We start from the raw sequence: 13,661 nt of genomic DNA, 5'->3' as shown, positions 1-13,661 counted from the left end.
AAGGATGCAATATTAAAAATGAACAATAATTCAAGATATTAAGCTCAGAAAAATAATTATCATCAGCTTGTAAAGTAAAAATATATGTTTTACCGAAAATGACTTTTAAAAGTTTCATCTGTCATTCGAAAAACAGTATTTTCGATATAATTTTGGGTTCTTGGAATAATACCTTGTTCTGCCCGATTTCCAAAGCAATAAATAAGATCTTCATCATCGCTAGAATCATCTTCGTCTGAAGATTCCAATAAATTCCGAACTGCACCAACAAGTACTATTCCTACTACTGCATACTCCATTACCTGTAATTTTTTTTCGTGGATAGTAATCAAAAATAATGTAAAATAAAACTCCAAAATTTCATCCTCCATAACCTCTGTACATTAACCTATACGCGAAGTTAACTTAAGTTAAGTAATAGAAAAAAAATTATTTTTAAGGAAAAACTACTTACTTTTATTATACTATAATATTAATGTACAGTTAATATTAATTAAAATATTTTAAATTTAACAGTACTCCAACAACAGTTTTTTTAATAAACTACAAAATTTTAATTCACTCATTTGAATGGTGCGTCAAAAATACGACTCATACTATACCGGATTGCGTGGCAGGTTGACAACTGTACTCCAAATTACTCAACTCCATGCCAGCTTTACTCAAGGAGCATCCGTAACTCGAAATTTTTAATATCACGGTGAAAACAACTGTACTCCAAATTACTCAACTCCGTACCAACTTTACTCAACAGCATGTGGCTGTAAATGAAAAACTTTTTTCAATTCGCACTGTATTCAAAGCCAACAGTATTCAATCCAGAGTTTACTCAGCGCTGAATAGATAAATAAGCAAGCCTCGGTAAGAACGAATTCAATCAGAGAGAAATGACCATATGGCGCTGTATGGAGATTCCGAAATCATCTTGAATTAATCAAGATAATATTTAAATAGATTGAACTTGGTAATAAATATAAACAAGTCATTACTTATTAGATTTATTTATAGAAAAAAAAAACTAGTCTATTTTATTATACCTTTATAAATAATTATAAAAATGATAAAACTTGGGTTAAAAATATTTAAATATTTATGAAAATATTTTAATTTTGATAATTATGGTTTAAATAAATCCAAGATTTATTTAGAAAATTAGTTTGATTATAAAAACTTTATAATATTTTATTAGTTAAAATTAAGACAATTTTATTATAAAATAACATTTTGTGCACAATTTTTAGCTTAAAATAATTAGGTTTAAGAACAAGTATGTGAAAAAAAAATTGCTTCTAGAAATATATTTCTAAAATCTTGATTGTGTTGAATCAATAATACTCGTTTTATTATTAATTAAATATTATTATTAACTATAATTAATTTAATTAATAAAAAAAACTCTTATTGACTCAACACGATCAAGTTTTCAGAAATTTATTTGTGGAAGCATTTTTTTTTAATATTTCTGTTCTTAACTGATTTTAAGATTTTTTTTTCGAACATTTGTTTTCAATTTTAATAAGTTTTAATTATTCTTACATTTGAATCATTATGATTTCGCCAGCGTTTTTTTATAAGAAAAAAAATTTTCCTTATAACTAATTTCTTAAAATTTGATTGTGTTGAGTCAATAATAAATTTTTTTTTATTAATTAAATTAATTATAGTTAATAATAATATTTAATTAATAATAAAACGAGTATTATTGATTCAACACAATCAAGATTTTAGAAATATATTTCTAGAAGCAATTTTTTTTTCACATACTTGTTCTTAAACCTAATTATTTTAAGCTAACAATTGTGCACAAAATGTTATTTTATAATAAAATTGTCTTAATTTTAACTAATAAAATATTATAAAGTTTTTATAATCAAACTAATTTTCTAAATAAATCTTGGATTTATTTAAACCATAATTATCAAAATTAAAATATTTTCATAAATATTTAAATATTTTTAACCCAAGTTTTATCATTTTTATAATTATTTATAAAGGTATAATAAAATAGACTAGTTTTTTTTTTCTACAAATAAATCTAATAAGTAATGACTTGTTTATATTTATTACCAAGTTCAATCTATTTAAATATTATCTTGATTAATTCAAGATGATTTCGGAATCTCCATACAGCGCCATATGGTCATTTCTCTCTGATTGAATTCGTTCTTACCGAGGCTTGCTTATTTATCTATTCAGCGCTGAGTAAACTCTGCATTGAATACTGTTGGCTTTGAATACAGTGCGAATTGAAAAAAGGTTTTTCATTTACAGCCACATGCTGTTGAGTAAAGTTGGTACGGAGTTGAATAATTTGGAGTACAGTTGTTTTCACCGTGATATTAAAAATTTCGAGTTACGGATGCTCCTTGAGTAAAGCTGGCATAGAGTTGAGTAATTTGGAGTACAGCTATCAACCTGCCGATTGCGTTCCGTTTTAAATAGCAGCCAGTATAACTGACTAAAAAGGAACGCCTTTACAGTATACTAAATTGACGTCACACTGTACAGTGGTCGCAGTGCATATCGGAACATACCCATAACTACTTAACTAGTTTTTAAATTTAAGCTCTATTTCTTAGTTTGAGTAAGTATTATTTAAAATTTTTACTTTGTTTAATAAAATAAGATTAGAAATAATATATTCATTATTGAAATCAATGAAAATTTTATAATTTTAGTTTTACTAAAAAATTATAAAAATTAAAAGACATAATTAATAAAATTATTACTGTAAGTATTAACATATAATCTTTAATAGTCCAGAATTTGTACAAATCATGAATTCTTATTTTAATTTTTATTATTAATGCGGTAATAATTATTAGTTAAATGATTAATGGATGATTCATCATTTGTAATCAGAGAAATTTTTTTTTAAACAAATAACAAAGTTATTTACAGTTCCACTGTTTTCTCAAAGCACCATCGTGGCATTACTGTCAACTACGTTTTATGTTTGTTACCGCGTTCATTTGTTTGTAAATGTAACACAGGCATATACTAGCTGAGTTTTATTTGCTTTATTTTAATTATTCATATATTTCAGTTATTAAATAATTTTAAAAATACAATTTAAAATATTAGTTTTAATAATTAATATCTTAATTTTAATACAAGCGTCGTTGGATTCTCTTTTTTGGCTACAATTACCAAGATATTTAGGTATTAATCAATTATTTTATACCCAATATCTTATTTTACAACAATTATTTCTTTAAGTATATTATAATTATTAATTTTTTTTGTCATTTGCTAATTAAAAAAAAAAAAAAATTATTTTTGAAAAATTGCATTTTTTATTTTCAAAAATTTTTTTTTGCTATAATTTATTTATTAAAAAAATTCTAAAAATTTTCAAATATCTGCTACATTAATTTTTATAGATAGATAGATTTATTTTTACTTGTATCACATAAATATTGCGTTTTACAAGGTGTTTTACATATATATTTTTCTCCTAACTACTATACATATAAAGGTATCTGTTATTTTCGTATATAATTTTTATATTTTACGTGGAATTTTATTGTTAATTCTCTATTTTTACCTATACCTTTAGCCTATAGTTTTTTTTTTCTTTATATACTCATTCACTCTATCCATTTCTTTCTTTCTTTAAAGCCTATTTTTCCTTTTTCCTATCTCTCTTTCTCTTTCATTTTTCTTTAGATTATTTTCTATTTCCCTTATCACCTTGCATGTTCCCGTTCTTATCCTCCCTTTCATTATCCCCACTATTTCTTTTTTTATTTTGTCTTCATCCTCTGAGTCCTTCCACCATTTCTTTATTTCCTCCTTACTTTCTTTAGTGAGTTTATTCCTTATTTTTTCACATGTTAAAACATGCATCAATGTCTCTTCCTTTTCTCTGCATTCTCTGCACTTTCAATCCTTTTCCCCTTTTTTTCCAGCTTTTACTAGGTTTCCGCACCTTACTCTTGCCCATAATTCTTTATCTGCACTTCTAATTTTCTTGTTTTTCCAATATATTTCTTCTTCGCTTTCTTCCATTAGTTCTGTATATATTTCACTAAACTTCGATGCTCTTATCCTTGACTCTTCTTTCTCTATCAATTGCTTCTTTAATAGTTCTATTCCTGTCTTTATATCACTCTCTATCTCTTCTATATCTTCTCTGTTATATATTTTTCTATTACTTTCTCGCATTTCATTCTCTTCGCGTTTTCTTCTATTTTCTTTCCCCATTTTGTCGGTTTCTTATTTATTATTCCTCTCATCTCTTCCTTAGGCATATTTTTGGCCATCTTGTGTCCTCCATTCCTGCGATTTCTATGATGTATCTCCATATCCTTTCCCTTATTATTTCTTCTATTATCCCACTTCCCGTTTCCCTCCTTACTATGCATCCTGGGGTGTTTTTTGACACTCCTAGTGCCATCCTATTTAATTTGTTTTGTACTATTTCTATTTTTTTCACCTCTCCACATCCCCATATTTCTACTCCGTACATGCATCCTGACCTTACCAGTGTATTATATAGGTACATCCTGTCCTTCATATTGTTTCTTTCTGTTCTTCTTATTACACCCCATGTCGCGTTCGCCATCCTGTTCGCTTTATTTTTCATTATATTTAGGTGCATTTCATGGCTGTTTTTGGCTGTGAAATTATATCCTAGATATCTAAAGCTCTTCACTACTTCCAACTTTTCTCCTTTGTATTCCCACTTCCCTTTTTCATTTCTTCCTCCGTTTTTGAAAATCATCACTTTTGTTTTTTTGCATTTATCCTTAATTTATTTTTATCCGCATATTTTTCTAGTTCTTTCAGCATTCGTCTTAATCCTTCCTGTGTATCTGCAATTGCTGCTCCATCATCCGCATATTTTATCATATATATTTTTCCTTCCCTATTACTGTTCCTCCTATTCTTTTTCTCACTATTTCGTCTTCCATGTCGTCTATGAATATGTTGAATAGCACTGAACTCAGTGCGCAACCTTGTCTCACCCCTTGATCCGCTCCAAATTCTTCTGATTTTGCTCCATTAATTACTACCTCATTTATTGTTTTACTATATATCAATTCTATCATCTTGTACATTCGTTCCTTTACCCCTATTCTCCATAACTTCAGCAGCAAGTCCCTGTCTACTGTGTCAAACGCCTTCTCCAAGTCTATAAAGCATACATACAGTTTTTCTTTGTCTCTTATCTTTCTGTTTATTAATGCATTTAGTGTGAATATGTGGTCTCTTGTTCCTCTTCTCTTTCTAAATCCCGCCTGGCTCTCTTTTATCTTCCCTTCTCTGTCTGTCCAGCTCATTATCCTCTCCGCCATCATTGCTGTCAGTATCTTGTATCCTATGTCTAGCAGGGATATTCCTCTGTAGTTTCCCGCTATATCTTCGTCTCCTGCTTTATATATTGGAATTATCCTTGCTATTTCCCATCCCTCTTGTAGTCTTCCCTCTATCCACATCTTGTTTATTACATGTCTGACATCTTCCATCATTTCTCTTGGTAGATTCTTTATAAATTCTGCCGTGATCCCATCTTCTCCCGGCGCTTTATTCCTCCCTAACTTTCTGACTGCGTTTCTGAATTCTTGTCTTCCAAATTCCTCATCTAGCCTTTCATCCTCACTGTTTTCTTCACTCTTTTCTCCATCCTGTTCTTCTGTATTTCTCCTTTTTTCTTTATTATTTAATAGGCTAGCGAAATGTTTAACCCAGTTTTTTCCACTTATTTTTTCTCCCTTGCACTTTTTATTTTTTTTACTTCTGAACTTGTTTATCATTTCCCACCATTTACTCATGTCTGTCGCATTATCTATCTCCTTTTTTTTCTCTTCCCACCATTCTTCTTTCACTTTCTTTATTTCTTCCTTGTATTTTTTTTTTTGCCATACTATACTTTTTCTTTTCTTCATTATTGTTTCCATATTTCGTCAGTTCTTTCAATTTTTTCCAAACGTCTTCTCTTAGTTCTTTGCATCTATCACTGAACCATTCTTTCTTTTGTGTTCCCCCCCTTTTTCCATTTCGTACCTTTTTATTCATTTTTGTCATCTTTGCCACCTCTTTTATTATTTCTTTTATAGCATTCCATTCTATTTCTTCTGTGCTCTCTTTTTTTTCTCTCCATTTCTCATTTGTCCCCTCCATATATTCTTCCGTTTTTTCCTTTTTCCATCGTAGTCTTTCTTCCGTTATCTTTTTTAGATCTTCGTTTTCTCTTGTTTCTTCCTCTTTCCTTTCTATCTTATTCTCTTGTCTTTTCAGTTCTATTTCAATTGGCAGGTGATCCGATTCTATTCTTTTTATTACTTTAAATTTTTCTACTCCATCTTCTTCTCCCCTATCTAATACCATTCCCAAATCTATTACTGAACAGCTATTTTCATTTTTTTCCTCCAATGAACGTGATTTCTCCTGATCTATCCCCTTCTTTTGCTCCATTTAATATCTTTAGTCCTAACTCATTGCACATTTTTATTAGTCTCCACCCTTCTGCATTTATTTTTTTATCTTTCGATTTCCTCCCTTCTTTTTACTCGTCCCTTCTGCATTGTATTTTCCTATTCTTGCATTCAAATCCCCTATTACTATGATCTTTTCAAAGTCAGTCTCATTTTCATTTATTATTTTTTTATTTTATTCTCTATCTCTTTCATTCCTACATTATTATATATTGCTATTATTAGCTCACTCTCTTCTCTGTTCGTTATTTTAAAGCCATACATCCATTCCTCTACTTCCCATTCATTACATATTTCTTTTTTATTCCCACTAAGTGGCCTCCACTTGCCCTTCCTCTCTTACATCCTACTCTTCTTTCTGCTACTTTGCACCACCACTTCATTTTGTCGCTCATCCTTTCTATTACTTTCTCTTTATTTTTTTCTTCTACCCATGTTTCCATTAGGTACACTATTTCATATTTCTCTAGAAGTTCTTTCACATCCTCATACTCTTTCATACCTGCAATGTTCCAGCTCATCATTCTACATTTTCTTTCATTCTCTTTACATTCTTTTTCATTCTCACTCCCTCTCTTTAATGCTTTTTCCATATTAAAATCTTCTGTTTTTCTTTTATATTTTTTATCCTTGATTCTATTTTTTTTACATTTACTCTCCCTTTCTATCCCTTCTCTCGTATCACTTCCCTTTCTCTCTTTTTCTGTTATCTTTTTTCCCCCTTTTTTTTGCTTGCTTTTCAGCTCATACCTCACTTCACTACCCATTGTTTCTTCTACTTCACTTTCACCTCTGTTTTCTTTTCTTATCTGTGCTCCGTTTGTTTTTTCTCCTTCTGCTCTCTTCTTTTTTTCGCTGTCGTACCATCATTCCATCATTTCTCCTTTTGTCTCGTTCCAGCTTCTCCAGATGTCTCTAATTTTTAGTCTCTTTTCTTCTATTTCCACTTCCTTTCCATTGCTTTGTTCCCACCTTGCTACTTTTCTTATCCATATCTCAACTTCTCTTTCTCTTCTCGTTTTTTCGTCCATTATCCATATTCCCGTTCCCTTCATAATTTTTCTGTTTTCCCATATTATTTTTTTTTTTCTCTTACACTGTTGCACTCTATTCTTATTTGTCCTCTTTTTATTAGTGTTGTCCTCTTCTTTTCTATTCTCATTTTTAACCTTTCCTCTAGGTGCATCATTACTTCCTCCCACTTTCTGTATTTTTCCACTCCGTATTGTATGTGCAAGTTCGCCCTTACTCTTTTTCTTTTTCCATTTCATCCTCCATCTCTTTTTCATTTAATCCCTTTGGTTTTTCTTTTTCTAATTTCTCTCTTTCTTCTTTTTCCATTCTTCTTTTTCTCCTTTTCTCTCTTTCTTGTTTCCTTAATTAAGTCCTCCACTCTCCTTTCCAGTTCTTCTTGTGCTTCTTCTACACCTTCATTTCTCTCTTCGTTGTCTCCATCTTCGCTTGCTTTACTTTCTCTGCTTCTTCTTTTTCTCTTTGGTCTGTTAAACTCCTTGTTAATTCTTCTTGTCTCATTATTCCATATCTCACTAATTTCTTTAACTTTTCTATTTCCTCGTTTTTTTCCTCTATTATCCTCTCTCTTTTTTCTATTCCTTCCCTGCATATTTCTAGCTCTCTTCTTGTTTGTATTTCCTCTTCACTCCTTATTTCCTTGCACTTGCACTTGCACTCTGTTTCCTTGCTTAGTTTTCTCAAAATTTTCTCAAATAATTCCCCCTGCTTTTCTTTCGCTATCTGTTCCATTCTTTCGATTTTTTCTTCCCACCATTTCTCTTTCATTATCTCATTATTCTCTTTTTTTTCTTTATTTTCATCTTGTGCCTGCTTTTCTTCTAGCTCACGCTTTTCTTCTATTATCTTTTTTTTTTGCTTGTGCTTCTGCGTTCTCTTTATGTGTTTTTTCCTCTTCGTCTTTGCTTTTTTTCTTCTCCTTCTCTTCTTCTTTCTCTTTTTTTTCTTCATCATCTTTTCCATTGTCGCTGTTGTTTTTTTCTGGTGTCCTGTTTAGAGTGAAACTTGTTTTGAATCCTTTTATGTATTGTTCCAATGCTCCTTTTCTCATTCCCGTTTTGTTTTCTCGCGCCAATTCTTTTTTCAATGGTGGTCTTCCCCTCCCTTTTTTTTCTTTTACGCTTTTGTCGTTGTCTGCATTGCTCTCCACCTCGTCCTCTTCCCCGCTGTCTATATCACTCCCTTTGTCGGCTTCCTGGACTCCTCTATTCCGTCTTCCACTGTTTGCTCCCTAACCTTACTTTCATTTTCACCTTTTTCCTTGTTCATTTTACCTGTAATCCGCTTTTTCTGCTTCCAATTTTTTTCTTTACCATCTTTACCATTATTTTCTTTTTACCATCACCTATTTTTTCTCTCTGTATTGACTATTTTCCCTTATTTCTCTCTATATTTTGTTATTATTTCTTTGATACTATCTTTACACTGATTTTTTACGCGTCTTTACTATCGAGGCCAGTGTTGCCGGGCCATTAATTTTTATATTTTTTATACAAATAATTTTCAGCTAAAAAATGTTTTTCGACGAAGAGACAGATTTGCAAGTGGCTCTTTTGTTGGATCGTTTAAATTTAATAAGGTATTCTTCCCCATGCTCCAGTGTGAAATCTGTCAGGTATTTTTACTGCTTATAAATCAACTAAATTAATAAAATATGATAATAATAATTTTTAAGAACACCTTCATATTTTGCTTTCATACTGATCAACCAATTGAAGCTTACCCGATCAAGATTCTTATGATAGTGTGCGCAAAGAATTTTTTTACGAAATTTTTCAATGGGATTCTTCTTGGGCTTTTGACGATTTGTACAGAGAATTCCCGCCGAGTGTCATAGATAATATTCCTATGAATCCTTTGAAATTAGTTTATTCGTCGTATCAAGAGTATCAAAAAATCTTTTTGTCACCTATCTTAAGTGAATTTTGGTACACATTGCGAGATGACATTGCCGAGGATGCAAAGAAAAAAAAGTAACGTTTGATTTGATATTTAAATTGAATAACATAATATAATACTTGTTTAAATTTGAAATATTTTAGAAAACCAATCACAATTACTGCAAAAATCAGAGAATTGTCGTATGAGTATATCTCAGTAAGCAACAAAAGCAATGATTCAACCCGTAAGCTCACCCAATTCAAGGCTGTTGCAACAGTCCCTCGTAAAATTAATAAATTTAATAAAAAACTTTATGAAAAGTATCCTAGTCGCGGAGATTTTGTCATTATTAAATATTCAACCAACTTAACTGAAGATTTTGGATATATTGAAGAAGTTTCGAGAGATGGAAGTAAGAAACGTATTTTTTTAATACAATATTAATTGTTGGTTGATTACAATCGTAAAGGATATTTTTTTTTTATTATAAAACTAATTTATTTATTTATTTTTTTAATTATAAAACTAATTTCATATTTAGATCAATGGAGCGACTTCACAATATTGACCTATGTTATTACGACAAAATTCTGTTCACAAACTGAATTATCAGGTTCTATAGATCTTGTTACTGTAGACTGGATTTTATCGTATTTAACTAACGTTGATTCATTAGAGAATATCTCTAAATCGCCTTTGATTAAAACAATTTTAAAACCAGATGTCGATTCCTTCCGAATAATGCCACGTCTCGACACTCTACCGATTGTCACAAAAGTACTTTAATATTTATTATTTATTTATTTATATTTAAATAATTTTAATTTGCATCATAAAACTTTTTTTTTAAGGACACTCTTAATTCAAAGCAATTAGAAATTATGTCCCGAGTTGTAACTACTGTGGAAACTCGAACTCCTGGGATATGTTTGATTCAAGGGCCACCTGGTACAGGAAAATCGACTGTGATTAAAAATATTATTGCATCTGTATTGAGTAGACCACGTACGCAGAGAGTTTTAGTGTGTGCTCCTTCAAACAAAGCTATTGATGAATTAGTCCGGAGATTGTTAGCGATTCAACCACTTATGAAAGGTAATGTATCATTTGCAGTTAAATAATTATAATTTTTTGTTGTACTTATGTTGTTATACAGATCAAGGTATTCCTTGGGATATTGTTCGAGTTGGTCGAGAAGACAAAATTCATAAGTCAGTTAAATGTGTGTCTTTATTGAATCTTAGAAAATCTGTAAATATTTTATTTTATTATTACAATCGGTAATTATTTACAAGTGGGGTCATAACTAAGTGAAAAATTAATCTTTAAAATTTTTTTTTGATTCTGCTTGTTTTTACGGCACATTTATGATAAAAAATGTTAAAGAAAAAAATAAAGATTTTGATAGCTTTTTTTCCTTCAAAAGTTGAAAAAAATTTTGGTTCTAATGTTTTTGGATAAAATAAAAATTTTATTTTTTTTTGATATATTTTTTTTTTGAATAATACATAAAAAAATAAACAATTAAAAAAAAAAATTAAATATCACAATTTTCCAAACAATTTATAAATTTTTTTGAAAAATTGTGATAATTAACTTTTTTTTTTTTAATGTTTATTTTTTTATGTATTTTTCAAAAGAATGTATATCATTAAAATTAAATAGAACTTTCGTTCAAAAAAATGAAAATTAAAATGGTTGACCCCACTTAGAAATATTTACCCTACAATTTACTTAAGTTCCAATCCTAATTACATTGAATATTATTTATTTATATAACAGCAATTCAGTTCCTTGACTAGAGAACAAATTGCAGAGGAACATATTTTAACCCAAGCAAATATAATTGCATGTACACTTACCTCTTGCTACACCAGTTATCGTATGAAAGCTGTATTTGGGTACTATTGACTTTTATTAAAAAAAAAAAATTTAATCTTATAAATTTAACTAAAGAAAAATAATTATTTCAGAACTAAAGACGAGAAAATACCTTTTTGCATAATAGATGAAGCTTCTCAGGCTACGGAAATATTAACTTTAGTCCCACTAATGTTTTCTATCAACAGATTAATTTTAGTTGGAGACCCTCAACAGTTACCTCCAACTATATTATCTCAGGTATTAAATATAAATTATAATTAAAGTGTTATAGGTATAAATATGTTTATTTCATTTAGAAAGCAAAAGAATATGGGTATGATCTGTCTCTTTTCGCAAGAGCGCAAAAAATTTTTGAGAGTGAGTCCGAAAATCCTATTATGATGTTAGATACTCAGTATAGGATGGTGAATGCGATCGCTGAATGGCCAAACCGATATTTTTATCGAGGAGCTATTAAAAACGCTGCTTCCGTAGCACCGCTAAATTTTTGCAATTATAAAGTTTTAAATCACTCATACATTCAAGATTCTGAAGGTCATTCTAATCCAGATGAAGCCACACTCGTAGCTGAAATCGTTAAAGCTTTGATCGAAAAAAGTAAACTAACAACCACCGATAAAGAAATTAGTATCGGTGTCATTACACCGTACAAAAGACAATGTATGTTGATAAATGATTTATTGAATCCATCGTAAGTAATCTGATATTTTATTGCTTATTAAAACTGATTTATTTTTATTATTTTATTTATCTTATTTTATTGTATTTATTTTATTTATGAAAATTAAGTTAGCTGACATCTAAAAATTTTTAGAATTTTTTTTTATTGAAAAAATTATTACAAAAAAATTAAAAAAAAATTTCATTTGTAAAAAACTTAAAAATTTTTAAGTGTAATTTTTAAAAAATGTTTTTTTGTTAATTTTTAGCGAGGTGAAAAAATTACTGAAAAAAGATGAGGATGGTGAAAAATCTGATAAGGAAAATGAAGACGGTGACAAAGAGAATACCGATACTGATGAGAAAGTCAGTAATGCCGATGATGATAACAAAGAGAAAAAAGATGAAATTCAAGAAGAAACAAAAGATAAACCGAAGCAAAAAAAAATTGAAGTCAACACTGTTGATAGTTTTCAAGGCTCTGAATGTGATGTTATTGTAATGTCTTGCGTAAGAAGCGAAGGTATTGGATTTGTTAAAGATCCTCACAGACTTTGTGTTAGCGTCACGCGAGCTAAGCACAGTTTAATTCTGTGTGGTAATTTTAATACGTTCAGGGTAAGGGAATTTGATTAAATTTATATAATTTTTTAATATTAATTGATGTTAAAGACTCTATTATTATTTTTTATAACTCTTGCAGATTAATGAAACATGGGAAAATCTTTTAAATGATGCTCAGTCTCGTGGTGTTTACTTCGATATTTCAAAAGATGAAATTCAAGCGATAACACGTCATATAGTTGTTAATCGTAATAATTCGTTCTTTTTTTAATTAATATTAAATATTTTTTGACTACGTTCCTTATGATTTTAATTTACTACAATGTACTATTATTAAACTATGTATCATTATTTTATTTTTAACGATATTGACAAACTCAATTGTAATATTGATACTTGACCTTACTTTTTCAACTTTTAACTTTACTTTGAACTCGAATGTATAAATGAATAAAAAAACATTCAATCAGACAATCATTCGAGGAAATGATTTAATACCATGAAAACATCTATAAATTTTTGATACTCTGAATGTAAGTAATTATTTTATTATTTATAAAAATAAAAATGTGTATTTTATAAACTATAATTTGCCTACGTAGAGTATTGAATTACTATTTTAATGTCACATGAATACTGACAAAGAATAATAAACAAGTATTCAATTACAATTATTTTAATTTCATATTAATAGAAGAAACGACAAGATTTGTGCACCTACGCTATCTGGATAAAGGGATCCCCCGTTTTATATGACAAAGTTATTTTTTACCCCTTCCTACGCACTTATCCCATAAGTCACGCATTGGTATGCAAATGTTATTATTGAAACACAACATAATAACTTGAGACCAAGTTTGCGTTTCATTTATAACAATCGACGTTCGAATATCACAATTAGTAAGTACTAGAATTTGAATTGCGCGCGCCTGACTATAGACTTTGCATATATTTTCATGCTTATGATATATTTGACCAATCACGTTACGAATAGTTTGCAACACATATTTTTCATCTTAATTTTATTATAGGAGGACTAGAATTTGAATTTGCGCGCGCCTCATATATATTGTCATGATATATTTACGTGTCGTTTATATATACTATATTCATTTTCAACCAATCAGAATAAGAATAATTATTTTCGACCAATCACATCACGAATACATTGGTTTCACATACATTTCATCTCTATTTTAA

At 29.3% G+C, this 13,661-nt stretch overlaps 2 protein-coding genes across 3 annotated transcripts; one reads left to right on the top strand and one right to left on the bottom strand.

The window, feature by feature from the left end:
* Positions 1-2,082: 2,082 nt before the first annotated feature.
* Positions 2,083-12,935, top strand: LOC141536121 (putative helicase senataxin). 2 transcript variants are annotated; one of them, XM_074256384.1, is made up of 12 exons: positions 2,083-2,584; positions 8,980-9,087; positions 9,191-9,445; positions 9,515-9,765; positions 9,895-10,130; positions 10,205-10,448; positions 10,510-10,604; positions 11,136-11,254; positions 11,327-11,474; positions 11,534-11,928; positions 12,167-12,515; positions 12,601-12,935. In XM_074256384.1, the coding sequence occupies exons 2-12, from the start codon at positions 8,987-8,989 to the stop codon at positions 12,730-12,732; spliced, it is 2,325 nt and encodes a 774-aa protein (XP_074112485.1). In that variant the 5' UTR covers positions 2,083-2,584; positions 8,980-8,986; the 3' UTR covers positions 12,733-12,935. The 2 variants fall into 2 exon arrangements, with proteins under 2 accessions (XP_074112485.1, XP_074112486.1); XM_074256385.1 differs by lacking the exon at positions 2,083-2,584 and adding an exon at positions 2,812-3,162.
* Positions 5,776-6,505, bottom strand: LOC141535804 (uncharacterized). The gene has a single exon (XM_074255937.1). It carries the CDS (start codon positions 6,418-6,420, stop codon positions 5,788-5,790), a length of 633 nt encoding a protein of 210 aa, XP_074112038.1. The 5' UTR covers positions 6,421-6,505; the 3' UTR covers positions 5,776-5,787.
* Positions 12,936-13,661: the final 726 nt, after the last annotated feature.

This window comes from Cotesia typhae, unplaced genomic scaffold, assembly GCF_013202065.1.
Source record: "Cotesia typhae breed Kobodo isofemale line unplaced genomic scaffold, CoteBio_Ctyphae scaffold_152, whole genome shotgun sequence".
NCBI classification, from domain to species: Eukaryota; Metazoa; Arthropoda; class Insecta; order Hymenoptera; family Braconidae; genus Cotesia; species Cotesia typhae.
This window is presented reverse-complemented; position numbering and strand designations above follow the sequence as displayed.

Excerpts from the sequence above, each read along its gene's own strand:
- LOC141536121 (XM_074256384.1), top strand. The coding sequence starts at position 8,987 with ATGTTTTTCGACGAAGAGACAGATTTGCAAGTGGCTCTTTTGTTGGAT. Across the intron at positions 10,605-11,135 it reads TATTGAATCTTAGAAAATCT|CAATTCAGTTCCTTGACTAG; the intron begins GTAAATATTTTA and ends TTTATATAACAG. Across the intron at positions 11,475-11,533 it reads CTCCAACTATATTATCTCAG|AAAGCAAAAGAATATGGGTA; the intron begins GTATTAAATATA and ends TATTTCATTTAG.
- LOC141535804 (XM_074255937.1), bottom strand. The coding sequence starts at position 6,420 with ATGGAGCAAAAGAAGGGGATAGATCAGGAGAAATCACGTTCATTGGAG.